The 26,965-nt window shown below is 38.3% G+C and overlaps 1 protein-coding gene, 1 long non-coding RNA gene and 1 pseudogene across 2 annotated transcripts; 2 read left to right on the forward strand and 1 right to left on the reverse strand.

Moving 5' to 3' along the window:
• Positions 1 to 1,949: 1,949 nt before the first annotated feature.
• Positions 1,950 to 10,453, forward strand: LOC121779624 (annotated as a pseudogene).
• Positions 10,454 to 10,570: 117 nt separating this feature from the next.
• On the reverse strand, positions 10,571 to 13,052 carry LOC121779625 (BURP domain protein RD22-like). The gene is made up of 3 exons (XM_042176976.1): positions 12,893 to 13,052; positions 12,673 to 12,784; positions 10,571 to 11,652 (listed from the first exon to the last, which is right to left on the reverse strand). The coding sequence occupies exons 1-3, from the start codon at positions 12,935 to 12,937 to the stop codon at positions 10,778 to 10,780; spliced, it is 1,032 nt and encodes a 343-aa protein (XP_042032910.1). The 5' UTR covers positions 12,938 to 13,052; the 3' UTR covers positions 10,571 to 10,777.
• A 5,618-nt stretch (positions 13,053 to 18,670) lies between these two features.
• LOC121779436 lies at positions 18,671 to 26,730 on the forward strand. The gene is made up of 3 exons (XR_006045813.1): positions 18,671 to 19,336; positions 20,700 to 20,759; positions 25,966 to 26,730. It is a non-coding gene; the product is annotated as an uncharacterized LOC121779436 (long non-coding RNA).
• The last annotated feature ends 235 nt before the right edge of the window (positions 26,731 to 26,965 follow it).

Genomic DNA, 26,965 nt, shown 5'->3' on the forward strand with positions numbered 1-26,965 from the left:
AATAGCTAGATTTTCTTTGGTGAAGTTTGTACGTAATCCATGGGTTGAACCTTGATTTATGTTTATCTATCTCATTGTGTTGGTTTTGTTGGTTATTGGGGGGGGGGGTTTATTATCCAATTACTTAGCTACCAATTTGATATATCTTGTTCTAATTGTTGACATTGAGAGATGCATGATTAGATTGGTTAGGTAATCAACAACTTCGTGCATTACATGTGATCGAGAGATGCATGAGCTAGAGAGAGGACTTGAGTCTGTTGTTCTTAGGAGTCAATCTCGAATTGTGTGGAGGAGACTCCTACACTAGAGATTGATCCACGTGTTAGATGCACCCGAGACGGGGTCTAACCAATCTTCCCAACTTTCCTAGCCTCACATGAGACCCAATAGATGAGCATGATCCCTAGGTGGCACCCGTTATCCATACCAACGGATCCATATCCCTACCTTTCCCAATTTTGTGTGAAAACCACCTTTTATTAGCTTTACTTAGTTAATTTGCCTTTATTGTATCTTTGTTCTTAGTTTAAGAAAACCAAAAACCCTTTTTATTAGTCTAGATAGTGTTCAAAGTTGCATCATAGTACTCAAACCGACTTTAGTCTTCGTGGATCGATAATTTTAACTTGCCACGTGCTACTTATTCCGTACACTTGTGGATTGATTGCAAAATTAGCATGAGTCATACACCATGCCGGGGAATATTGAAGATTCATGCTACCGAGGATCTCATTGCATTATTGTTTAAAATAATTGTGTTAACTCATTTGAATTAATAAATAATATAGAAAACAAATTAATGGACAATTGATTAGCAAAAGGATCATATCCATGTTCATATCGGTTACAAAATACCTTTAACAACTACTCTTTTTTTTATGGACGAGAGTCTGCCTAATCCCGTCACTCCAATAGTTGGATTCAAAGTTGAATCTTCTAACTAATTAATTTTATAGTATTATTTTGTGTGTTAAGTAAAAAGAGAATAGTGTAGAGAATACAGTGAAATGAGTTTTAATTTTTATAATGTGTTATATTGGTTGGAACAAATAAAAAAAGTGGCTCATATTTGTTGGGACTCTAGAGAACTTCTTGATATATACCTTAACAATCTCTCACTTTTTTTCACCCAAAACATACCTCGAATATACAAAAAGTGTCCAAATATCTCTAACCTATATAGCTGTACTATAACAGCTTATTGATAACATCTAACACCCATCACTTTCACATGACGATTAAACATTGCGGCAAGAAGGCTCTTTGTGAAAGGATCTGCTGGGTTGTCGTATGATGCAATATTAATAACCTCAATATCTACATGTCTCGATGTTTATCTAATTATATGGTACTTCCACTCTATGTGTAATCACACGTTATTGTGACCAAAGTTTGGCGAAATTGAAGAATAGATAAAGGTGTGAAAAATGAAGCTAGGTGAAATAGTATTTATAGATGAAAATAGATGGCATTGTAGGATTAAAAAAATATAAAAAGAACAAAAATGGACAAGAATCCGCTAAGTAACGGATTTATAACAAATATAGTATAGTAGTATATGTATCTTAATGTTGAAAATCAAAGTTAAATAATTGTAAAAAATTAAAAATTTGAACCGAACACGCCCATTTACACACTTGTGAGTGGGCAACACACACGGATCACATTGGGGGGTGCCCTTGGTGTAAAAGCCAGCTCCCACTTGACGCCCGTCCAACCCCACCACCCGCAAGAGCTGAGTTCGGCGAGTAATGCGCCGGGCGCTAACCTATGGACTCTAGAAGTGACATGGATAACGAGATTTGTTGATGTGGAGAACTTATTGGGGTGAAACTGAGATAAGAGAAACTAGGAAGGGCTTCTTTGGAAATACAAAGTTTTTTGAATTCAACATCGATCCGACCTCCCTCCATCCTTCCTTCCCATCTCTCCCTCCATATATACACCTTCGTTACTGTTACACAGTACCCATTTCAAAATTTAAATTCATTAATACAGACCCAAATTCTCCTCAAAGGCACGAAAGAGTGCCATGGCATCCGATTCTACTCGTGCCCGGATCGACCAGGTTTCAGCTCTATCCCCTTTCACGCATTCTCATTTCAATGTTTTCAATTCAAACGAATTGAATCAAAATTTTTTATTTTCTGTATGGGTTTTGCGGCTAATTTTTCTTTTCAGTTTTATTTCTTCCCTTTTCTAATAATGGAATTAGCGAAATGTAGTGTGAATTGGGTTTCCAGTCACCCTGTCTTCTCATTTTGTTGGTGGGATTCTGGTGAAATCTGCAGTTCTTTTCATCGAAAAAGAAGAGAAAATTTGTGCCACCATTGTCGAAATCCGAGAGACCAGAAAAAGAAGCGAAAACCCAAAGTGAATGTTCACCTAGTGCCAAAGGGTCTTTGGCAACCTATTTGGAGACCTCGCCTGCTAAATGTGCGGACTATGTTCCGGTTGAGAAGGCGATGCGGATTCCAGCTAAGCGGAATTTGACATTGGAGACGGCCCTCTTGTTATCTAGCGATGAAATTGGGGGTGCCCTCCAAACGCAGCCACAAAGTTCCGAGGCATTCGGAGTTGCTCAGAGAATAAGAAATGCATCTTTATCTGGTACAGATTATGATGCTGTAGAAGGTGTTGGAAAGAAGTCTCCTGCAACCGAATTCTTGTCTTTGTATTTCAGGTAGCAGCTATCCTCTTTTTACTAATTTGGGGGTATCGTTGGATTTACTTCATACCTTTGGGATCACCAATTATGTGTTTATGTGTATTTCTAGCTTATTGTCGTTGCCCTAATGCTTGAGCTGCACTTACTCTGTGCTCTATTTCTGAGAATTGAGAACTTATAATGTGCAGTGATGTACGGAGTAGTGTAAATATTCCTTCAGATACAAAAGAGACTGCGGATAAAAGACACTGTAGTGCAGCTAGAGGAGGAAACCTCTGGTACAAGAATGATGATAATCCATCCAAAACTCAAAATGAATCGTTTTTCTCTCCCAAGGGCGGACAGTTAAAAAGGGTCGAGGAACCTGTGTATATTGGTTTTAATCATTCAGAGAAGGTACTTGTCCTGTTATAAATTGCAGATATATTTCTAACTGAGATTTTCAATAACTTCTTAAATGTCGACAGGATATTGTACAAACCAGTTTGAGGAAATGCAATAATACAACTGCTCTTTATACAGCTGAATGTGAAACACCTGCTTCTTTCCCATCTAAACTTGGAGCTGGAGAAACTCCTCGGTCAACACGAGGAAGCTCATCTTTCTCTCCTGGAGATGCATTTTGGAATGAAGCAATTCTAGTTGCTGATGGGATTGCCTATCCTAATGCTGGTCTTTCTTCACATGTTACTGAAAACAATGAGGCTTTAAAAGTGGATTCCGGTGCTCGTAACTCAAACAATGTGAAAGATAGAGGCTTTGTTCATCAATTAAACAGTACTAGAGATGGAGTTGCACATTCCGTTTCTGATTTTCGTGCTTGTACTGCTGTGGGGATGCATTTGGATAAGGATGCTTCGCCAGTTCCTGTGAAGCACTTTGATTTCAGTTCGGAGGCTAAAAATCTTGAGAAGGAGATACCAGCTGATACTAATAAAACCAAATCCGACATTTTAATAACCAAAGAGACACATGTCTCTGTCAATCAACACAATCCCCAGTCTATAACCTCATGTGCAGTAGCTCCAAAGATCATATAGGTGAAATTCTCCCTGGTGCACAAAGAAAATCCTTCAAATGCATCGATTCCAAAAGGAGTGTTGAAGATCTAAAGGAGATTAGCCATGCTGTTGCATACAATACACCGAATAGTGATTTAAAAAGGTTGTTGCTAATGAACTCAAAAGCAGTTGCACTCACGCAAGCTCTTCAATAAATCGGTCTTTGGATATCAGTAGTTGGCTTGGCTTCCTCTTGAAATATGCCAAATATGCAACAAAAGGGGCATATCAAAGTTATACCCATGGCAGGTAACTCTATTATCCTTGAGCTATTTAGGTCGTCAACCTTTTGAATTGGTCCTTAGGTCCTACCAATGAAACTAGGGAATGTTCTAATAGAACCAAATAGCATCACAGGCTCCACTTTCAGGACCAAATAAGATATTTTAGCAGCTATGATCAACTTCTAACCTGGTCATGCATTATTGCCGTGTTTCATCAAAACATTGTAGCCAATTTTATATTTCAGAAGGCTCACTAGTTTAGCTCGTTGTAATGATATTTTTGCAATATGCTGGGTAAAGAGGGTTAGACTGTAGGCTCTTCATATTAGACAATCAAACAAGCTCACTACTTTGCTATAATATATCCCGAGGATCAACATTAGCAACTTAATCTTTCATACAAGTATTCTTCAAAGTTTTTCTTATTTTAATGATTGAACTAAGTTATATTTCAGGTTGATTGCCTTCAAGTGGAAGGTGTATTGCATAATCGGAATCTTGTTTACTGTGCATCCACAAGGTAATCTTGTTTCTTGAATTGGCCCTTTTCATCAGGATCCTACTGTATCTCATATCTATGTGTGCTCTAATCGCCATTATAATATTCTCTTTGGTTGTTATAGTGCTGGTAAAAGTTTTGTTGCGGAGATACTAATGCTACGAAGGGTTCTGGAAACTGGAAAAATTGCACTTCTTGTGCTTCCATATGTGTGTATCTGTGCAGAAAAAGGTGCTGGGGTTTTGTGCTTTTAGGGAACTGTTTTGGTACTCATCCCCTGGTGTTTGATAATCCAATCTGTTTTTGGAAATATGTAGGCTGAACATCTTGAAGTTCTTCTAGAACCAGTCGGTAAGCATGTTCTTAGTTTTTATGGAAATCAGGGTGGTGGTTCTCTTCCAAAGGACACATCTGTCGCTGTCTGCACTATCGAGAAAGCAAACTCTTTGATTAATAGGTTACTTGAACAGGGTCGCTTGTCAGAGCTTGGCACCATTGTCATTGATGAACTGCACATGGTATTCATATTGCATTTGGTTTTATTGGAGTGTCATCTGCAGCTTAGCATATATATTAACCAAATATTCATTCTTATATCTGGGTGGTTATAATGGATAATGGCAGGTTGGTGATCAAAGCAGGGGTTATCTATTAGAGCTATTGTTGACTAAGCTTCGCTATGCAGCTGGCGAAGGCAATGTAGAGTCTTCTAGTGGTGAAAATTCTGGGTCGAGCAGTGGGAAGTCCGATGCTACTCGTGGCCTCCAAATAATTGGAATGAGTGCAGCACTGCCAAATGTGGCTGCAGTTGCTGAGTGGCTTCAAGTAAGTATTTTATGACCATGTTCATTCATACATAATTTGTCCATTTAATTGTCAATCTTTCTACTGATTAACTCTGCAGCCTAAAGCAAATGTATGATAATGTTGTCAGGATCTGCAATTCTATTTTAATCCTTTGCTTTACTGCATTGCTGGAGACATATATTATTATTATATAAAATTAGATTGTGTTAATCACGAATATTCAATATTCATAGTCGATTCCTTTCCTACGATGGATAGACACTGGGTTATAGTAACTTAGGGAGATTTCATTTATAGTTCCATGGGATAGAAGGGCCAGCGGTGCAACACCGTTTGATTTTTAAATTACCAGATTTTGAACCTAGTCCTATTTCAAAAAGTTGAACACTTTATGAACGTTTTGAACAGTGAAAAATTTGTGGCTGTCAAAGGCTAGGTAGGTTTAGGACTTCCTTTCCATCCAGTGGGACCAAAACTGTGATTTTACCCCAAAACTATGGCCAGACAATGAGAATATGATCATTTTAGTTTCCTTGTTTTTGTTATTTTGTTTCAAGCATGCACATACGTGACATCTCTTTGGTAATGTGGACCTTGACATGACTTACTGACATAACATTAAAGTGTTTACATTTTGGGAATCATAATTCTAGTCTTTCTTGCACTTTTTCAGCAAAATCCATCATAAATGTTTTACAGCTACTCAGTTTTTGAGGTCCTAAATGTCGAATGGATGAAATTCATATGTATTTTTATTTATTTTAGGCAGCTCTTTATGAGACAGAATTTCGGCGAGTTCCATTGGAGGAATACATCAAAATTGGTAGAACAATATACAACAAAAAAATGGAAATTGTTAGGACCATTCCGAAGGTGGCTGAACTGGGTGGTAAATATCCGGATCAAATAGTTGAACTTTGCAATGAGGTTTGATTTTATCTATGTTTCTCTGTAAGTCTTTTCTTTCTTCAAGGTGACTAATTTCGAGATGGTGATGATAGGTTGTCCAAGAGGGTCACTCAGTGCTAATATTTTGTTCCAGTCGGAAAGGTTGTGAATCAACTGCAAAGCATATTGCAAAGTATCTCAAGGGATTTTGTGTAAACCCTCGTGGTGAGCAAGGCGAGCCTTTTGACGTTGCTTTTGCTATTGATTCATTGCGAAGATCTCCCGCTGGGTTGGATCCTGTACTTAACGAAACTCTTCCTTTTGGAGTTGCCTACCATCATGCTGGGCTTACGGTCTGTGAGCCACAAATCTTATTGTATTGTTTGTTGTTAAAATATTGCTTACTTTAGATTATGAATATTCATTATATCCAAAGTTTATGAGGTTCATCATTTCTGTAAAAGGTTGAGGAAAGAGAGACTGTTGAAATGTGTTACCGCAAAGGACTTGTACGTGTCTTGACTGCTACTTCAACTCTAGCAGCAGGAGTTAATCTGCCTGCTCGGAGAGTCATCTTCAGACAACCACGCATTGGTCGTGATTTTATTGATGGGACAAGGTACAAGCAGATGTCTGGACGAGCAGGTCGTACTGGATGGTGCTACTTTATGTTTTCTCCTATTCATTTGAGGAATGCAATTGACCTGAGTGTTGTCGCATGGATTCTATCGCCTGATGAGGAGAAAAGTTCTTGTCCTAATTTGGAAAAGGTAATTTTTCTCTCTTTCGCTTCAGTTTGTGAATTGGATGTGTTGTTTCTCAGGAATATAGTATCGTTTTTGTTCTCAAATACTGTGTAGTAGATGTGTTGTGAATGTGATGCAACATCTGTTTGATTCTGATATTGGTTAGGTTTTAATAACACAAATATGGATGAATAGCTATGCAAATGTCGATGTATAAAGCATAAACAAATATTTCATTTCTTTATAATTGTTCAAGTGATTTTTATATTGTTTAGCCAAGGGTTACATATTCATTTATTCATCTTTAAAAAAGTCTTAGTTGTCAGAAACAGTCTCTAAAGTTACAGTCATGACAGGAAGCCAAAAGGAGGTTATCTAGTGATGCTCTTGCCTCCACTAACCGTAGTGGTAGATGGAAGGATCAGACACGGAGAGCTGCACATAATGGATGCTGCCGCAGAGTTGCACAAACTCGAGCATTATCTTCCGTTCTATGGAAATTACTACACTCTGAAGAACTAATTGAACCACTTATTACTGTGGAAATTCGATTGGTAAGGATTCCTATATTGCCATCAAAGGAAAAAGTTAACCATCTTCCGAACAGAGCTTCTATTGACTGTTAAAAAAAAGCAAATGAATTTCACTTGCAATTTCTTCTTTTGTTTTTCAACTTTAGGTTTCTATTAATGCTTGTTAAGTGATTCACTTGTAGGTAAATATTCTTGCTGATATGGAGATATCTGGAATTGGTGTCGACATGGAAGGATGCCTTAGAGCGAGTCATGTCCTTGGGAAAAAACTCAAGATGCTAGAGAAGGAAGCTTACAGATTAGCTGGCAAGACATTCTCATTGTCAATGCCTGCAGATATAGCAAATATTCTCTATGACCATTTGAAGCTGCCCATGCCTGAAGGTTACGAAGGGAAGAACCACCACAGAACTGACAAACATTGTCTGGAAATGCTCAGGTACTAAACGGTTAGCTGAACCCTACTGATGCAATGTTGGCCACAATTGCGTACATCACAGTTTTCTGTCACTGGTCCAGCTTCTCCATAATTTGTGGGACTAACAAAATCTAGCTTAATTTCAGGGATGAGCATCTTATAGTCCCAGTTATTAAGGAGCATCGAACATTAACTAAGCTCTTTAATTCTACTTTGGGATCAATTTGTTCACTTGCTAGGCTCTCTATGAGGGCCCAGAAGTACACTCTGCATGGTCATTGGCTCCAGACATCAACAGCAACTGGCTGACTGTCAATAGAGGAGCCTAACCTCCAGGTTTGTTTGCTGTGACATTTCCTTTTCATTCTTAAAAAATTTAATTCTTATTACACAAGTCATAATATCCTGTTCTGCGATTTTGATGTGAACTGAGCACAGTCTGTTGAGCATATGGTTGAGTTCGAAATGAATGAAGATGATGGGAAATCATGTGTCAGCCACTATAAAATCAATGCACGTGATTTCTTTGTGCCTACCCAGGTGAAGTTAGATACATTCTCAACTCTTTTTTGCTTATCCTTTCACGAGTCAGGAGCTGTCCCGCTGTAGATTCATTTGCATCTTCTGACTTCATTGCAGGACGACTGGGTGCTTTTAACTGCTGATTATTGTCAGATAGAGCTGAGACTTATGGCCCATTTCTCAAAAGACCGTTCATTGATTGAGCTGCTAACTAGTCCCCAGGCTGATGTCTTCCATGATTGATGCAAAATGGAGTGAGAAACACGAGTCTAGTGTGAGCTCACAAGATCGAGAGCGAACAAAGAGACTGGTTTACGGAATTCTTTATGGCATGGGACCAAACATACTGGCAGAACAGTTGGACTGTAGTCCAGATGAAGCTGCAGAAACAATTCAAAACTTCAAGAAATCTTTCCCTGGAGTTGCGTCCTGGCTCCAGGAAGCAGTTACGGCTTGCCATAAGAAAGGGTGAGGCAAATATAATATCGATGAAAAGGTGTCTCTTAGTTTTGATACTGTTAAATGAAATGTGATGCAAGTTTGGTAATCAAAACATCTTTAAAATCAATCAAGTTGGCCGCAGCTGCTTCACGCCTTTCAGTTTCTCTTGCCACTTTGTGGCAGAAAGATCCTATATCTTCTCTCGTTATATGTTTACCCCTACCAATGACATGATCTTTTCTGCTGCAGTTATGTGAAGACCCTTAAGGGACGAAAACGTTTCTTATCAAATATCAAATTTGGTAACAGCAAAGAGAAATCTAAAGCTCAGAGACAAGCTGTGAATTCCATATGTCAGGTGATTTTTCTTTTGCTGGTGTCACAGCATAGTAATTATCATATAATATCTTCAATTTGTATTTTTCTTTGGCTTATTTTCCTTTTTGAGAGGTGGCCTTGGGTGTTGGGGGCGAGTATTTGTTAATTTCACATGTTAACTTTTTACATGCTATGTTTGAAGGGATCTGCTGCCGACATAATAAAAATTGCAATGATATGCTTGCATGATGTGATTGGCGAGGATTCTGAAGCATTATGCCCAAGTTTTATAGATGCTGAAAAATGTCAATTGCTTAAAGGTCGCTGTCGGATCCTTCTACAGGTAATTGGTCGAAACATACCACGTGGCCTCTAAGCATTTATGTTTGCTTTTCTATTTCAATATTAACATTATCGCTCTTACTGCCAGTGGTAAATTGTAAGTACCTTTTACGTTTTCAATATTTGTCTCTGAAGCTAGTGAGTTTGATGGACATGTCTGTCGTCGACCTGTCAGGTACACGATGAACTTGTGCTTGAAGCTGACCATTCAGTTGTAAAGGAGGCCGGGTTGTTGCTCCAATCCTGCATGGAAAGGGCCATGTCACTTCATGGTACCATGTTTAAAAAGTTCATCATGATTGTTATATTTGTCCAACTCTTGAAATGCCAAAAATGCCTTGGCTTTGCAATATTATTGTTATGTCCAAGCAGATGGCATACAGGTTTACTGGGGCAATATTACCGTCAATAATGATTTATCTCTTACATCTCTTGCAGTTCCTTTGCCTGTCAAGATCAAAGTTGGGAAAACATGAGGATCTTTGGAACCTTTTGATCCTAATTGTTAGCTTTTGATGAGCTATACTTAAATGACACTTGTATGAGGAAACAATCTGTTTCCCTTCTTTAAGTCTAAGGTGATATATCTACAAGTTCTTTTTTTCTCATCATAAATTTTGCTTAAGTAATAAAATGATGCATTTTAAGGTAATACAGAGAAGTGTATACTCCTTTAGTCACTACGAATTCATAAAGTTTTAGTTTAAAAACCTTCACTTGAACGCCATTTGAGGCGCCTTAGGGGTCAAGAAGTCGAACTAGGGAGTTATTCAAGGCACACCTTATACATTGATCAGACATATGTATTAGTACACCTTGATTAGTACTGGATATAAGCAGCGTCTCACGGCTTTAGGCTACCTCATGTGGAGGTTTAGGATGCACGAAGGCTAGTGAATTTCACACTATGCATCTAGGGAGATAGTGATTTTGTAGAGAATGTCTCCACCATATATGAATCCATTCACCCCCCTAACTTGCCATTTCTTGGATTGGTTTCTTACAGTTGTCTTTTTTGTCATTTCATATTGCTTGTACATACCATTCACCCGACGCATACGTTTGGCACGAGGGGACGGAAACCAGAAGACGAATCAAGGTTAGAAGTTATTTCTCGTAGATTTCGCCATACATTCTTTTGCAGAAATCATTATTCTGGTTTTCAATAATTCACTAACATAAAAGAAAGACTCACAGTCTGATAACTCACACATATATCCACATATCATACACATACGTAGATATTCGAATTCTAAAATACATCCACACAAACAAAATAACGTACATATAGGCTTATACTTATTTCTCTAATTCTTTGAAACCCACACAATGTGATTCTCAGGGAGGTAATGGCAGACCGGGACAGACCCGGGCTTCACCTTGAGCACCTGGAAGGCCAAGTGCTTCGGGTTCCACTGCGACGTGTCCCTGTGGCACACAGCCACCGCATCTGCCTTGGACCCGCCTGCCCCCACCAATGAAACGCGGTAAGCCACTGTGGTGTCTGTCTTGTGGCAGTAGAACACGGGGTATGCATACTCCTGCTTGTGGCACGCCACGGCCGGCTTGTCGCTTGGCAGCTTCGTCACGGCATTGATACGGTACACTTTCCGCCCCGTGCTGTCGGCCTCGGTGGACACTGCGGTCGCGTCTTTCCCCAGCACGGACGTGCTGAAATCAACCATGGACTCCAAGGAAGTTGCACAGAACGTCTCCTCTCCTTGCAGCTTCGTGCCCTCGCATTCCTGAATGGTTTTCTTGATGGCCTCGGCCTCGCTTGACCCGGGTTTCACGGAGAACTCACTGTAGATCTCCGGCAGCTTGTTCGAGGAGAAGGGCATGGAGTCGGCAAGGTGGCGCGGCAAGAATGCTTCCTCCTCTCCTGTGGGTTTGGAGAAGTGGAGGGTCATCTTGTTGCCTGCATACAAGTCTTTCTCTAGGAAGAAGAGGGCCACGTTCGGGTCGTCGTGCAGCTGCGTTTCGGTGGCAGCGTAGATGTAATTGAACGGGTTTTCAGTCGGGGCTACCCGAACGTAGACGGGTTTGCCATTTCTGTTGTGTGTTCCGACAGTGACGCTGTTAGATGGGCCGCCGACATTGACGTGGGTGCCGCTGTTTCCGTTGTTGACGTTCACTCCGCCGCTGCCTACTCCGACGGATGTGCTCTTGTCGTCCTGCCATTCTGTTACACACAGGAATGCAATTTTGTATAATGAGCTATAGAAAATTCTGCTACATAGAATTCAATTTTCATGAAATGGAAATCCAGATCAAAACTAATTGAGATTAATAAAAAATGGATCAAGAATACTAAGATCAATTTCTAGTTCATTATTTAAATTTTTTTGTTACTAACGATTCACATATACAAAACAACCCTAAGATCCATAACTAAACTTGAAAACAAAAAGGTTAATTAATCAAAAAAGGGATATTGGTTCGTAAGATCATGAATTTTAGCCAAATTTTGGTATTTCCCATTAACTTTAAAATTGGTCTATAATATCACAAACTCAGCATTTTGTTTGTTACTGGCAGTTAAATTACCATATCCGACTAACTTACGTGCGTTTTTTATCCTACTTGGCACTACTAGATTAACATGATTTTTTACGTGGCTTTTATCCTACTTACCAAGAACTTAAAAAGTGATCTAAAATATCGTGAATATTTCATGGTTGCCCACGTAGATTTAGTTTTTCTTCGAAGATATTTTATTTGAGTTGAGATTGGAAATAACAAACAAAATACAAAGTTTGTTATATTGTAGACCAATTTTAAAGTTCGTGGGATTTACCAAAATTTGGCCATAGTTCATGGTTTTAGGGACCAATATCCCATCAAAAAATTACTGTATTTATGCTATCATCTTCTGCAATTTCAATTTTAATACTATATAAGTGTTATGCTACTTATCTTCGGTAAGTATCATCTGCGACCATCATTCTTATTTAGGCCACGGTAGCATATATTTTCTCAAAATGTTATCGACAATAATTCTACAACTGACTTAAAAATCAAAGCATATTAATTATTCAATCTCCGTATGACTTAGATTTATATGTAAAATTTAAAACGTTAGTAACAAATTTGATGGTATTAGGATCTACCTAAATTATAAAACAAATAAATAACGATAAACATAAACTAAACTAGAACGGCAATCACGAATGATTCTCACATCAGATATGTAGCATATTACCTGATGTTGGTTGCACGAGTTCTTTTATCGCTTTGGGCATGGGAGTGTTTGGCAACACCGAATTCCAGTACTCCTCCTGAGGCAAAGCTGCATGACTTGCAACTATTGCCACCTGCAAACACAAAACAACATAATTAGAAAATATAAAATGAAACAAACAAATCCTTAAATTTCAACAAGATAAATATTTTTTAAAAAATCCATAGTTATTAATACTCACAGAAAGAAATGCAATAAAGGGCAGAATCTTGAACTCCATAAGCATAAATTTGGAAGTTTGCTACTTAAAATAATGAAAGAGGCTTTCTCCTTCTACAACGTGGAAGAATATGAGTTGAGACACAGTTATTTATAACATAGAAACACACACACACACACTACGTAGTTATGTACGTATATTAGTATGAATGAAGAGAAAATAAAAATCACCACGTCACATCACCACCTAAAAACATGACTAGATATTTACTCCAACTGCATTCGCCTTACTAAATCGAAAAAATTAATGCCAATTTAAATGTATTTTAATATCGACAATAAATGTTGTGTATATTTATGCACATACAGTCCCTTCGATTGATTATTCTGTAGTGTAAAATTAATGGTAAAATACGTACAAAAGTTGTGTAGGGGGTATGGGTGGTGGGGGGGAAATTTAAATGTCCAAGGAAAATGGAGCACTTGGCTTTTAATATGAGGGGCAGACTATTGCCATCTAATAATGTTTTTTTGATGTGAACTACTACTATTTTGCAATGAATTTACAAGTCGTTATTGTGGATTAAATTTGTGGGCTAGGGTGCAACCCTAAACTATCAACTACCAATATTTATTAGGGTTTTTGGAGGGGAGTTGGGGGTTAATCAATAATAATACTAGCTTAATATATCCCATCATTTCACTACAACAAAGAAGAGATTAGTGAGGATAAAAGTGCTCCCGAAATGTCATTAGTGAGCACATTTTGCGAGCAATGATGTCCTTCACACTTTGCGCTCTCTGAATTTTGCGAGCACCATTTATTATTTGGCGAGTAGAAAATACGAAACTAGTGCTCGCAAAATGCGCGATTGTGTTAACGAGAACTCTGGTGCTTGCCATGGTTTGAAAATGACGAGCACTCTTTGTGCTTGACATGTTGACTTCTTGTTGGTTTTTTGGCCAGCATTTACGCTTGCGGGACGAATTTTGTATTCTTAGTCGTTTTAAAAACATGTTGACTTCTTGTTGGTAATTGGTCTTTCAGTGGTCTTTGAGCCTGGTCGTTCGACTTAGGGCTTGGGCTTTGTATAAGCCCAGAATAAAATTGTGTATGGCCCAACAACATCAAATTAAAATAGTCCAATATCTGCATTGAGCATGTAGCCCAACAACACCCAATGAGACATGACTTAATTTGTACATTGGGCTCATGTACGAACATAGGTCATCCGAGTGCAGTCTCTCGAACGGAAACTGACGTGAACATCTGTCCAAGTACGTCTCCCATACGACCAACAACATGAACATCTTTCCATATGCGTCTCCGGTCAATACACATTTGTAACTCTTAAGGTGACATGAGGCGACATGAATAAGGTGACCTTTCAAACTTGTACCTCCTGCAATATTTGAATTTGCATGAATGACAACATGCTCCTCCTGTAGTGGACTGTGCCTATAAAAAGAGTAGTCATTCTACGCATTCCACACACCTTTTGCATCCTAGCATGCAAAAAGCTCTGCATTCGTGTCACTGTTGAAATCATGTCCATGCCTCTTTTTGTTCGTCGGAGCTAGTTATGATAGCGGTGCTTCTATAGACGGGACGAAGCCATTTTATTTTGGGTGATGACTCGCTTGCACTGAGAGCATCACCAAGGTGTGTCTCACTGTGGAAAGAGGCCTTCTTTGACTCGGCTACATTTACGGTTTTGTTGATTCTTTATTTTACAATTTCTAGTTCTTTTCATTATTACTTTCTTATTGTTGAATTGTATTACGCCCTACAAACGTTTCTAAATCTAGTTGAACAACAACAATATATATTATAATTTCACCTTTGCTTCTTAAATGATGATTTCACATTAGCTGGGTAAGCCCCAACCACATTGTCACAATCACTATATGATTGCAATGTTGACACAAGGTCCCTCTTAATTAACAAGTTTATAGATATGCTAAAAAAACTCTTTACAAAGCAAAATTAAAGGCCGAAACACCAAAGTAGAGTAGAAAATGTGAAGTGTACTTAAACTTTCCGAAAATCTTATTGTGCATACAAAAATCTGAAAAAATTCATACAAGGCTTCTATCATTATTTACAAGTCGTTATTGTGGATTAAATAGGTGGGAGACGTGTAACCCCTAAACTATCAACCACCAATATTAATTATGGTTTTTGGAGGGGATCAGGGGAGTTGAGGTTAGAAGTATTTTTAACTTAATACTATATCCATTTTTTTGAAGGCTAGCATCAATCCTTAAATGAATCTTACTTCTAGACTTGCCTAAAATTAAAGAAAAATATTATGATCCCTCCGTCCCTAATACTTTGTCATCATTTGGCTCGATACGAATTTTAGAAAATATAATATAAAGTGATTTGAAAAAGTTAGTGTCATGTGGGTCTAGAGGTGCCCACGGATCTGGAACCGGCGGTTACGGTTCGGAACCGCCGGTTCCGGTTTTGGAAATTGCCGAACCGGAACCAAACCGCGAGGGTGTTTCGCGGTTACGATTCCGGTTCCAAAACGCCGGTTTTGGTTTCGGCTCCGAACCTGCGGATTTCCGACGTTATTTTTACGATTTTTCACGGTTTTGAACCGTCGGTTTTTAGTGGTTTTTCGCGGTTTCGGTTTGGAACCGCCCGGAACGGGCAGTTCCAACACGGTTTCGATTCGAAAATTTTCGAACCTGAACCGAACGACGGTTCTAAAATCAACGTTTTGGTTCGAGTAAATTCTCACTGTTCCAATTACGGTTTCACGGTTAACCGCCGGAACCGTAAACCTTAGGCACCTCTATGTGGGTCCTACTTTTATATATTAGTTTTATAATAAAATGTGAGTGAGAATGAGTTAGTCGAATGTGGAGTCTACTACCAAAAATGATAAAAATGAAAGGTGATAAATTTTTAGGGACGGACAAAAATGGAAATAAGTGACAAATCTTCAGGAACAAGTGGAGTAATGTTTTTGTCTCTTCTTTTGTAACGAAATTTTAAGAAGGCAGGGGTAAATGCTTTAAATTACACAAAAAATACTATACGCGACTTTCATTTTGCACATAATTTTTTTTTTCTAAAAATACATGGTAGTAGTAGTAGTACTATTTTCAATTTTACCCAACTTTCTGATAATAAGCATTTGAAATTTTTGTGAGAAGATTAGGAAAAAAATTCTCTCAAGCGTGGATGGTTTTAATTTGAAGAGAAAGGTTTTGAGAATAATAATTTAAGTTATTTAATAAAAAAATATTAATTTAAATCATTTTTTAAAATAAAGTCGTGGAAATTAGCCGTCACTAGGATGCGACGTCAGTTATTGGTTGGAATAGTGGAAATAAATGAAAATTAGTAAGTTTCATTTATTTTCCCAGGAAAGTAGTTTGTTTTTTTGTGTAAAATAAAAAACATCCCAGATCGAGTCTGTTTTTAATGGATTTAACCTTTGAATAATGAAGAAATTGAACAAACTGTAGAAGGTCCGTAGCCCCAAGTTACTTTCTCTACAGAAAATATTAACACAATTTAAAGAAAACATAATCTTAGAATATGAATATTTTAATAGGAAAGGTAAGAGGTTAATATCACAATACGAAAAACGATGACAAAATAGTGATTGAGTGCCGAAAATGTGTATTTGCACCAATAAATGGGGCTTTAATTGTTTGACTCAAATTGGACACGTTTCAATTACAAAGTTTGTTGCAATTATTTAATGATTCATTAAAACTATAGAATTGGGTATCATAAAAAAAATAGCGACACATAAACTATAAGTCATCCAACATTTTTTTGAGTCTGTATGAATTGTTCTAGAAGATATTTTCATTGTTTCCTTGAATTACAATGTTAATGCTTAATTGAATACGTTTTTAGATAAATTATAAGTATGTAAATTCTTGAACTTATAAAATTTGGTCAAATTACACAAGTTTATTTTCTATTTTTTCAATTTGACCTGAATTTTAGTTCTAACCAAAATTAATCATACATGGAGGCTTAAATGATGTGGCATTTCGTATGTGAGCTCACAAAAATTGTGCAGCTCGTACAATATCAAGGTTTTAAATAAGGTTCAAATTAAAAGCTTGAAAGTTTATGTATAAAAAAATAGTTATGATTACAAATTAAAACGTATATTTTGTGTATTAGAGACAACTAAATCTTTTTTAGGTGCTTTTAAATACATTCATGTGAAAAAGTCTATTGGTTCTTTGTTTTGTAGCATAACTTTTTAGAATGTTGTAGTACTATGACCTTATTCTTATTAGTATTCTTATTGTTAACATGTTATACTAGGTAATCCTAAACCATAAATTATAGTATTTCAACCAGTCACAATAAACAGCCAATAAATAGAGAAAATAATAATATTAGTAAATTGAAGATAATACGATCCAAATCAACACTTAAATGGGTTTTTATTAAAGCCGACATTTTTTAGTTTATGAAATAGGCCCAAAACCGTTTCGTTGTGAAAATGATTTAATGATGGGGTCAAAGTCAAAACTCCTACATACACTTAACTGATTAACAGTAGTGTACTACTATGTTTTATGGGCACTTCATCCACTTTTTCATATGTATTTTTAAGGGCACCCGCAATGGGGCGCCCGATGGCACGCCCTATGGCGTCCATCGTCCTCGGGCGCGGACGATGCCCCCATTGTGGGTGCCCGCCATCGTCCGTCCCCTTCGTCTGCGGCCGATCCATAGGGCGCGCCCTATGACGCGGACGATGGCCTATCGTCCGCGCCATTGTGGGATCGGCGGACGATGGCGCGGACGATAGGCCATCGTTCGCGCCATCGGGCGACCCACTGCGGGATCGGCGGACGATTGTCGCGGACGATGGCACGCGTTTTTTATGGCTATTTAAACCTCGTTTCTCATTCACTTGTTCGTACGAACATCTCACCTCTCTCATTTCGCTCATCTCTCACATTTCTACCTCTCTCAAATACCAAAATGAACAACGATGATGACGCCACTAGTTCTAGCTCCTCGGAGTCACCCGAGTGGATACAAGGGCAGCCACCCGACGATGATCCTCGAAGCCGTCGCTGACCATCGGCTCTGGATCTGGCATGCTTACTTCGGCGTAGCCGGGTCGAACAACGACATTAACGCCCTCAACTCATCCACCCTCTTCACTGAGCAATGCAATGGCAACGGCCCGACCATCGAGTTCACTGCCAACATGCGCCAACACCACATGTGGTTAGGGCTGGCAAATCGTGCGGATTGGGTCGTTATCGGGTCAACCTGATAATGATCCAACCCAATAAGGCCTAACCTGAACCCGACCTGTTAAGGAAACTGTAAATCCGAACACGAACCCGACCTGCTACCTTCAAATCCGAACACGACCCGCACCCGACACGAACCCGTTATCGACACGATATAATATGGGTTGACACGACACGATAACAACCCGAACCTGATATTACACGATTAAAACCTGATATTACACGATTAAACCTTAATTTTTAACCTAATTTACACAATTAAAATTCATTTTATACTATTTAAACCTAATTTATAAAAAATTAAAACATTAAAGTAATATATATTTTTTTAAATAATAATAAAAATAATAATATTATTTCTTAATGGGTTACCCGTATCCGACCCGCATCCGACCCGAACCCAACCCGAAATTATCGGGTTCTTAATGGGTCAACCCGATAAGGACACAGATCCAATAAGACTTGACCCCAACCTAATAATTTCGTGCGGATTCGTGTCAGATTATCGTGTCGTGTCGAAAATTGCCAGCCCTTGTAACGACCCGCTAAGCCGATATTATTAGAAACTATATTATTACCTTGATTACCTATATAAGTGACTTTTATGCGATTAAATCCGAGCTACGTTAAATTGTCGTTGTCGATAGGGAAGTGAATAAATAAATAAGACCCCAAAATTTAAAATTTTAATGTCCGATACATCCAACAAAAGTCCAACAAAAATTTAATTTAATACATCCTACGTTCTAAGCAAATCGGATACTTCAGCGCGGGCAGCCACGAGCTTGAACCGGGTTCTTTCCTACACCAAATTAAACAATAAATATACAAATAATATAATAAAGCAAATTAAACATAAAGAAATGGAGTAGATAAGATTCGATCCTGAAAGATCAGATTTTCGACAGCGGCAATTAATGCTGCATTAAATGAGATGTCACAGTAATCATTTTTTTTTTCTCCGCCAATTAATTCTGCATTAAAACCATTCCTTCCCCCCCCCACTCCATGAATCTCTCCATATCTATCAACCACCTCTCTATAATACTCTATTCACAAATCAGATCTCACTTCTCTGCAAATCTCCAAGAACTCACAAGAACAAGACCAATTGTTCTCAACCTCTACTCAATCGAACTCAAGAAATCCAGAACTAAAATCAGGGAAAGATTCATCATCTATTCTTTCACAATCTGTCTGCAAATTGAAGGTATACATATCTCCCACCCAATTTCAATTTCAATTTCATACTACTGCATTTATACATTACACTCTTCTGTTACCACAATCTGCAATATACCTCCTAATCGAATTAATCGAGGCAAACTGAATTAAGGAATCAAACTTTAATTCACAAAATTAAAAATTAAGAACTCATCTGGCGGGGTTGTTTCTGGGTGGAATCGGGGCTGCCGGAGCGGCGACGCCAAACGAAGACGGCGGTGTACGCGGGGCGGCGAATTGGAGCGGTAGCGGCTGATCTGGGAGCAGCGGAGAAAAGAAGCACCGAAGTGCTGTAGGACAGAGAGAGAGAATTGAATTTGGGGATCTTGTTCTTCCTTTTTGTGAGAGAAATCGAGGGGGAAAGAGTGAAGAAATGTGTGTGGTGTGTTCTTTGTTGAGTGTGCAAAGTTGGAGAATTTGTGGATGTGCTCTCTGGTTGGAGTTTTACAGTAGAGAGGGAGAGAGAGTCACGATGGAATTGGGGAAGGAAGTGCTTGATTCTTTATTATTTAATTTCTTAATATTTTGAAAATAAAGAATGGGAGTGTGAGTGTACGTGTACTTCAATTCCTTTATAAAAAAAATCCTCAATATTTTAAAATGGAAGTGAGGTTGTATGTGTACTCCTTTTTATTATTTCAAATATTGTTGTGTATCCTTATTAAGGAATACGTGCACTCCTTTTGTTCCTTTCAAATTTATTAAAATATATGTGTACTCCTTTTGGGGATTTTTTTCTCTTTTTGTGAAATGAGGAAGAGGAACGAGATGTGGACGATGGGAGTATAATTGGTGGGCTACTTTCTTGGGCTCCTGATTAAATTGAGAAGTACTCTTTTGGGCTCACTAAATCAGTTGGAGGAATAAGGTTGGGTCATAAAATAATTAGTTCTGGTCAACTTAATTAAAATAGCTTGGGCTGTTTTTTTTAAATTAATCTTTGAGCTGGAAATTAGATAATTGTTGGGCCGACGAATACTAAATCGTGGGGACTTATTTAATTAATCCCGAATAATTTCGAAGGTCGAATAATTTATCCCAAGTCCAAAATAAATATAATTTTGAGGGAAATTAATTTGTGAAAGCTTAAGTACGCGCTTATATATTTTTTGAGAATTTAATTCGACATCGTGGAGGGAAATACGAGGAGCAAACGGAGGAATTATGGGCGTAAGCGGCCGACCGGCGTCTCAAGCGACGCCTTGGACGGCCGCCGAATAATCAAAAATATGCGAAAACCGAGAAACGAGATAAAAGACTTTAATGAGGGTGCATGCATTCTAAATTAAGTAGTTTTGTCCTAGAGTCTAATTAGTGTATTTTTTTTATATTGTGTTTTTTTTAAAAAGGGTGCTTTCGCAAGTAAAGTCGGAACGAAAGATTCAAGTTAAGGAATCTAAACGATCAAGGTGAGCTTTCTTATACTAAAATACAAATCGTATTTTATGAAAACACGAACACATGTTCATGATTTTTTTTTAAGATGTTGTCCTGCCATAAATGTTTTGTGTATGATGCCTATCTGTTTGGCTAAGGCCAAGTGAATTATGAATGATGATATAAGTCGAATTCGGGTCCCAGTGAGGGTGGTGTCCCCGCTCGGACTAGTGTACACAAGCTACCTCTGACATGTTGGGCAGAGCAGGTGACCGAGGAAGGTGGCCACCTTCCCGGCACAAGGATACCTCTGACATATTGGGCAGAGAAGGTGACCGTGGAAGGTGGCCACCTTCCCGGCACATGTATGTAAGGTGACCGTGTGAGAACACCATCTCAACGGCACAATGTGATCAGATATGGCTAAGTACAGGAAAAAGGGACTGCAGTCCAATGTGATATTTTAGTAAGCTCGGGTCTTTTCAATAAACCCCCGAGTGTTACTGTGATGATGGCTTGACAATATTTTCAAATGTATATGTGTAATTTTCGGCAATGTGTTCACTGAGTACTTTTTGTACTCAGCCCTGCATATATTTCTAAATGTGCAGGTTGAGCAGCGAAGTGGTGGGGGAAGTGCTATTGAGACAAGACATTTAATTCCGTCAGATTTTGACTCTCGGAGGTTCATGTCTTCATACATGGAACCGTGTTCATTTGCTTCCGTTATGCATCTTAAAAGACTCAAGTCTATTTTGTTCAAAACTCTGATTGTAATTCGAGCTATTCCCGTTTGTTTCGAGCTATGGTCGAATTGTGTTGTTTTCCCCTTTATTCCCCGCTTCTTTAATCCTCCCCTAGTCGCGATCAACTGTGTTTTCTATCCTTAGAAAATGCGGTCGTGACAGAGTGGTATCAGAGCATTCTTTCTCGCTCTGAACCCGAGAGTCTTCTTTGAAAATCTTTGGTCTAGCCTTGTTCCACTAGACTGTCTAATCGATGAAAATGCTCTTAGCACTCCCACCAATCGCACTCAACGAGGAAATAAAAGGTAACTTGTTCTTTTTTCAAAATAAAGTCAAGATGTTTAAGAGTTTGAAATGGAGAAATAACTCATGCAGTTAATTTGAGTGAACAGATGAAAATACCAAGTTTAAAGAAAGAGTTGATGTTTCTTGATTTGGTAGCATGCTTAGAGAAAGAGTTAGTATGCCTTTTCTTTGCTAAAGACTGTGAATGCATGAACAAAGAAGTAACTTTCGTAAATGGAAAAAGGTACTGAAATATGAAAGTTTAAAGTATACGAGTCTGGTACCAATTGTTGAAATGATGTCTCTTTTTGAGTTTGTGAAATGATACTTGTTTTTGAGTAGTCATTGAATCAGGTTGTTAGATTGGGGAAATCAAAATTTCCAAAGAACATAGAATACTTAGATATGCATTCATTCTAGAACACAATATGAACTCGAACTTAGAAGTACAGTATGAACATTTCTCTCTTTCTCGAGTGACGAAAAGAAAAGGACGCGATAAGAAAGAAACTTCGTCACGAGAAAAGCAATCCAACATAGAACAAAACGATGTTTCTAGAAAGATGGTAGGGGTTAGATGTCATTCTCTACGTCCCAATGACATGAATAATATGGGTTAGCCATTATCTTTCTGGACAATCCAATCACTCCAAAGTATCATACCTTTGATCCAACTAAGCGATGTACACATATATAGCAAGAGAATATGATTACAATGTAAACACAGAATATAGCTTTACAATAATAAGTAAGCAGAAACGACGTGTTACGAGGATGAGCGTTAATGACGAACCGAGAGTACCAAAGAGTAGTAATCCCCACATATGGTCATCTGACGTGATCGTACAGTGAAAGTAGCTTGTGACCAAAGTTTCCCTAACTCATTTACCATCCTCTATAAAGAATTAAACAAGGGAGTATCACCATTGTAGTTAACCAAGAAGATTCATCAGCAACGCTTACTTGGATTCCCATGAATTCCATTTTTTCTCGCACCCTCTTGATCAAAATACCTTTTGTTGAATTAAGAACTTAAATGACTCCTTTTGCAAGGTAATGTGTCATTACTTTCCCTCTTCTATGTCAAGGTTGTGAATCACTTTCAGTTTTGAGCTTGCTCCCTCATGTTTTCTGATAACCTCCGGTGACTACAATCCTTCTTTACTCATTCTTTATAAAAGCAATACTTTGACTCTCTGAATTCTTGCCAGCAAACTCTTATACTCGGAGCTGCTTTATTTATAGCCTTCAGAATGAACATGTTTACAATTGTCTTTTCAATGATATATTCCTCAAAGATCATTAGTGGACTTTTTTTTGTTTTCAAAAGTGCTTCTTGACAAGCTCTTTATTTTATATGAGTAGTTCCCTCTTATTAATTCCACTACAATTATTTCATCATGCTTTGAGCTCTTCAGCAACTCCAAGTCTAAAGTAATTTGCTCTCTTCCCGAACTAGTTTGCTCTGGTTGTCTTCTCTACTAGTTAATTTCCGTGATTTGGTTATAAACTTTGTGAATTCATTAACGTGATATAGTATCACGATGTTGTTGACCCAAAAGGGTAAATATATTGTTATTCCTCTTCTCAAACCCACTTGAGACCAATCATTTTCAGTCTCATTATATTTGAGCAGCCATCTAGTGAGACCTTACTTTTTTTTACCTTTTGTGTTTTCAGACATACTTATTGACAAACACTTTCTTTTATATGAGGACTCTCATCTTCTAAATTCAAATATGACTATTGTCTCTTGATTTGAGTTTTTCTGCAGCTCCATATTTAAAGCTGACATATTGCTTCTCCCTTGGCTAGTTTCTTCTTGTTGCCCTCTTTATTAGTTAGTTTCCCTAGACTGCTTATAAACTCTATAAATTCCGTTGATATGATCTTCTATCACAGTGTTGTTGAGCAAATTGCAATTGTTTGTTTTTCCTATCCTTTTCAAATCCATTTGTAACCAACCATCTCAGGTCTTCATGTTATCATCTGAGGATACTTGAACTTTTCTACTTCATTGTTCATTTTGATTATATTATTGGCAACCTATTGTTGACATCTGCATTCTATTCATCTTACCCTCACTTTCGCAATTTATTCCATCTAGCAAGCTCTTCCCACAATGAAATTCTCAAGTTCTATGGGTATAGCTCAAACCCTTTGAAGTTGTATCTTTTCTTTTCTGGGAATGAGCATAATGAGCCCAATTGAGCCTAGTCTTTGCACTTCATAAAAAAAACCTTTGTTGCAAGCTAATGGTGAGAGTTTGTGGTGAACCAAACACTCACGTAATTGAAATAATTATAAATCATTTTATTTTTATGGTTACCTTGGAGCCTACACAAAGCAAGAACGATTCGAATATTTCTCTTGGAATCCCAAATTTAGTTCCTATCAAAGTTAAAACGGTTAGATCATCTATATTTCCTCGCGTGAGACCCTCGTGGGATGGCATGAAAAGATGCATCGCATCGGTTGTCGAGAGATGTCTAACTTGCCAACGAGTCAAAGCATTGCTCCAACGACCTTACAGGAAATTACAACCCTTGGAAATTCCCGAATGGAAATGGGAACACATCGCCATGGATTTCGTGACAGACCTGCCCAGATCCAAGCGTGAAAATACTGCCATTTTGGTAATCATTGATCGACTCACGAACATTGCTCATTTTATCCCTATTCCCATCACGTATGGATCCGAGAAACTAGCACAGTTATATGTACGGGAAATCCTGCGTCTGCATAGAGTGCCTGTATCCATCACGTCAGACCGGGACTCGAAGTTTACATCCAGGTTCTGGCAAATCATGCAAAGGGAATTGGGTACGAGATTAAATTTCAGCACCGCATTCCACCCCCAGACTGGCGGACAATCCGAGAGGACAATTTAAACCGTAGAAAATATGTTGAGGGTCGTCGTACTCGATAGAGGAGAAAACTGGGAATCCATCTTGCACTTGATAGAGTTTGCCTATAATAATAATTATCAAGCCACCATCGACATGGCGCCTTACGAGGCACTATATGGAAGAAAATGTCGGTCTCCACTCTGTTGGGACGAAGTCGGGGAGAGAAGAGTATTAGGCCCAGAATCCGTGGCGGAGATGATTGAGATCGTGAGACAAATCCGGAGTCGGATCAAGGAAGCGCAAGACCGGCAAAAATCCTACGCCGATGAGCGTCGAACCGAACTGAAATTTAACGTCTGGGAGAAGGTCTTCCTGAAAGTATCCTCTTCCAAAGGAATAATCAGATTTTGACTCAAAGGTAAGCTAAAACCACGATTTATTGGACCCTATGAAATTCTGAAGGAAGTGGGCCCAGTAGCATATCGCTTGGCATTACCACCCAACTTTGGGAACGTACACAACGTATTCCACGTCTCCCAACTTCAAATGTACGTGTTCGACCCAAAACATGTGATTCGCCAAGAATAAATCGCCCTAGAGCCTAACCTAAGTTACGAAGAAAAGCCGGTAGAAATACTAGACCGAAAGTTGCAACAGCTTCGGAACAAGTCGATTACTACAATGAAGGTTTTGTGCAAAAAACCACGGACCAAAAGAAGTAACATGGGAACTAGAAGAGAAAATGAAGGAGAAATATCCCGAGCTTTTTGTCTAAGTACTTCCTAAATTTCGGGACGAAATTTCTTTTAAGAGGGATAGTATGTAACGACCCGCTAAGCCGATATTATTAGAAACTATATTATTACCTTGATTACCTATATAAGTGACTTTTATGCGATTAAATCCGAGCTACGTTAAATTGTCGTTGTCGATAGGGAAGTGAATAAATAAATAAGACCCCAAAATTTAAAATTTTAATGTCCGATACATCCAACAAAAGTCCAACAAAAATTTAATTTAATACATCCTACGTTCTAAGCAAATCGGATACTTCAGCGCGGGCAGCCACGAGCTTGAACCGGGTTCTTTCCTACACCAAATTAAACAATAAATATACAAATAATATAATAAAGCAAATTAAACATAAAGAAATGGAGTAGATAAGATTCGATCCTGAAAGATCAGATTTTCGACAGCGGCAATTAATGCTGCATTAAATGAGATGTCACAGTAATCATTTTTTTTTTCTCCGCCAATTAATTCTGCATTAAAACCATTCCTTCCCCCCCCCCCCCCCACTCCATGAATCTCTCCATATCTATCAACCACCTCTCTATAATACTCTATTCACAAATCAGATCTCACTTCTCTGCAAATCTCCAAGAACTCACAAGAACAAGACCAATTGTTCTCAACCTCTACTCAATCGAACTCAAGAAATCCAGAACTAAAATCAGGGAAAGATTCATCATCTATTCTTTCACAATCTGTCTGCAAATTGAAGGTATACATATCTCCCACCCAATTTCAATTTCAATTTCATACTACTGCATTTATACATTACACTCTTCTGTTACCACAATCTGCAATATACCTCCTAATCGAATTAATCGAGGCAAACTGAATTAAGGAATCAAACTTTAATTCACAAAATTAAAAATTAAGAACTCATCTGGCGGGGTTGTTTCTGGGTGGAATCGGGGCTGCCGGAGCGGCGACGCCAAACGAAGACGGCGGTGTACGCGGGGCGGCGAATTGGAGCGGTAGCGGCTGATCTGGGAGCAGCGGAGAAAAGAAGCACCGAAGTGCTGTAGGACAGAGAGAGAGAATTGAATTTGGGGATCTTGTTCTTCCTTTTTGTGAGAGAAATCGAGGGGGAAAGAGTGAAGAAATGTGTGTGGTGTGTTCTTTGTTGAGTGTGCAAAGTTGGAGAATTTGTGGATGTGCTCTCTGGTTGGAGTTTTACAGTAGAGAGGGAGAGAGAGTCACGATGGAATTGGGGAAGGAAGTGCTTGATTCTTTATTATTTAATTTCTTAATATTTTGAAAATAAAGAATGGGAGTGTGAGTGTACGTGTACTTCAATTCCTTTATAAAAAAATCCTCAATATTTTAAAATGGAAGTGAGGTTGTACGTGTACTCCTTTTTATTATTTCAAATATTGTTGTGTATCCTTATTAAGGAATACGTGCACTCCTTTTGTTCCTTTCAAATTTATTAAAATATATGTGTACTCCTTTTGGGGATTTTTTTCTCTTTTTGTGAAATGAGGAAGAGGAACGAGATGTGGACGATGGGAGTATAATTGGTGGGCTACTTTCTTGGGCTCCTGATTAAATTGAGAAGTACTCTTTTGG

The sequence above is a fragment of the Salvia splendens genome, chromosome 19 (assembly GCF_004379255.2).
Source record: "Salvia splendens isolate huo1 chromosome 19, SspV2, whole genome shotgun sequence".
Classification (NCBI taxonomy): Eukaryota; Viridiplantae; Streptophyta; class Magnoliopsida; order Lamiales; family Lamiaceae; genus Salvia; species Salvia splendens.

What these genes read in the sequence shown, in the direction of transcription:
- LOC121779625 (XM_042176976.1), bottom strand. Translation starts at nt 12,937, where the DNA reads ATGCTTATGGAGTTCAAGATTCTGCCCTTTATTGCATTTCTTTCT. An exon ending in CCTTTATTGCATTTCTTTCT is followed by an intron (nt 12,785 to 12,892) that starts GTGAGTATTAAT and finishes TTGTGTTTGCAG; the next exon opens with GTGGCAATAGTTGCAAGTCA. An exon ending in ACTCGTGCAACCAACATCAG is followed by an intron (nt 11,653 to 12,672) that starts GTAATATGCTAC and finishes TGTGTGTAACAG; the next exon opens with AATGGCAGGACGACAAGAGC.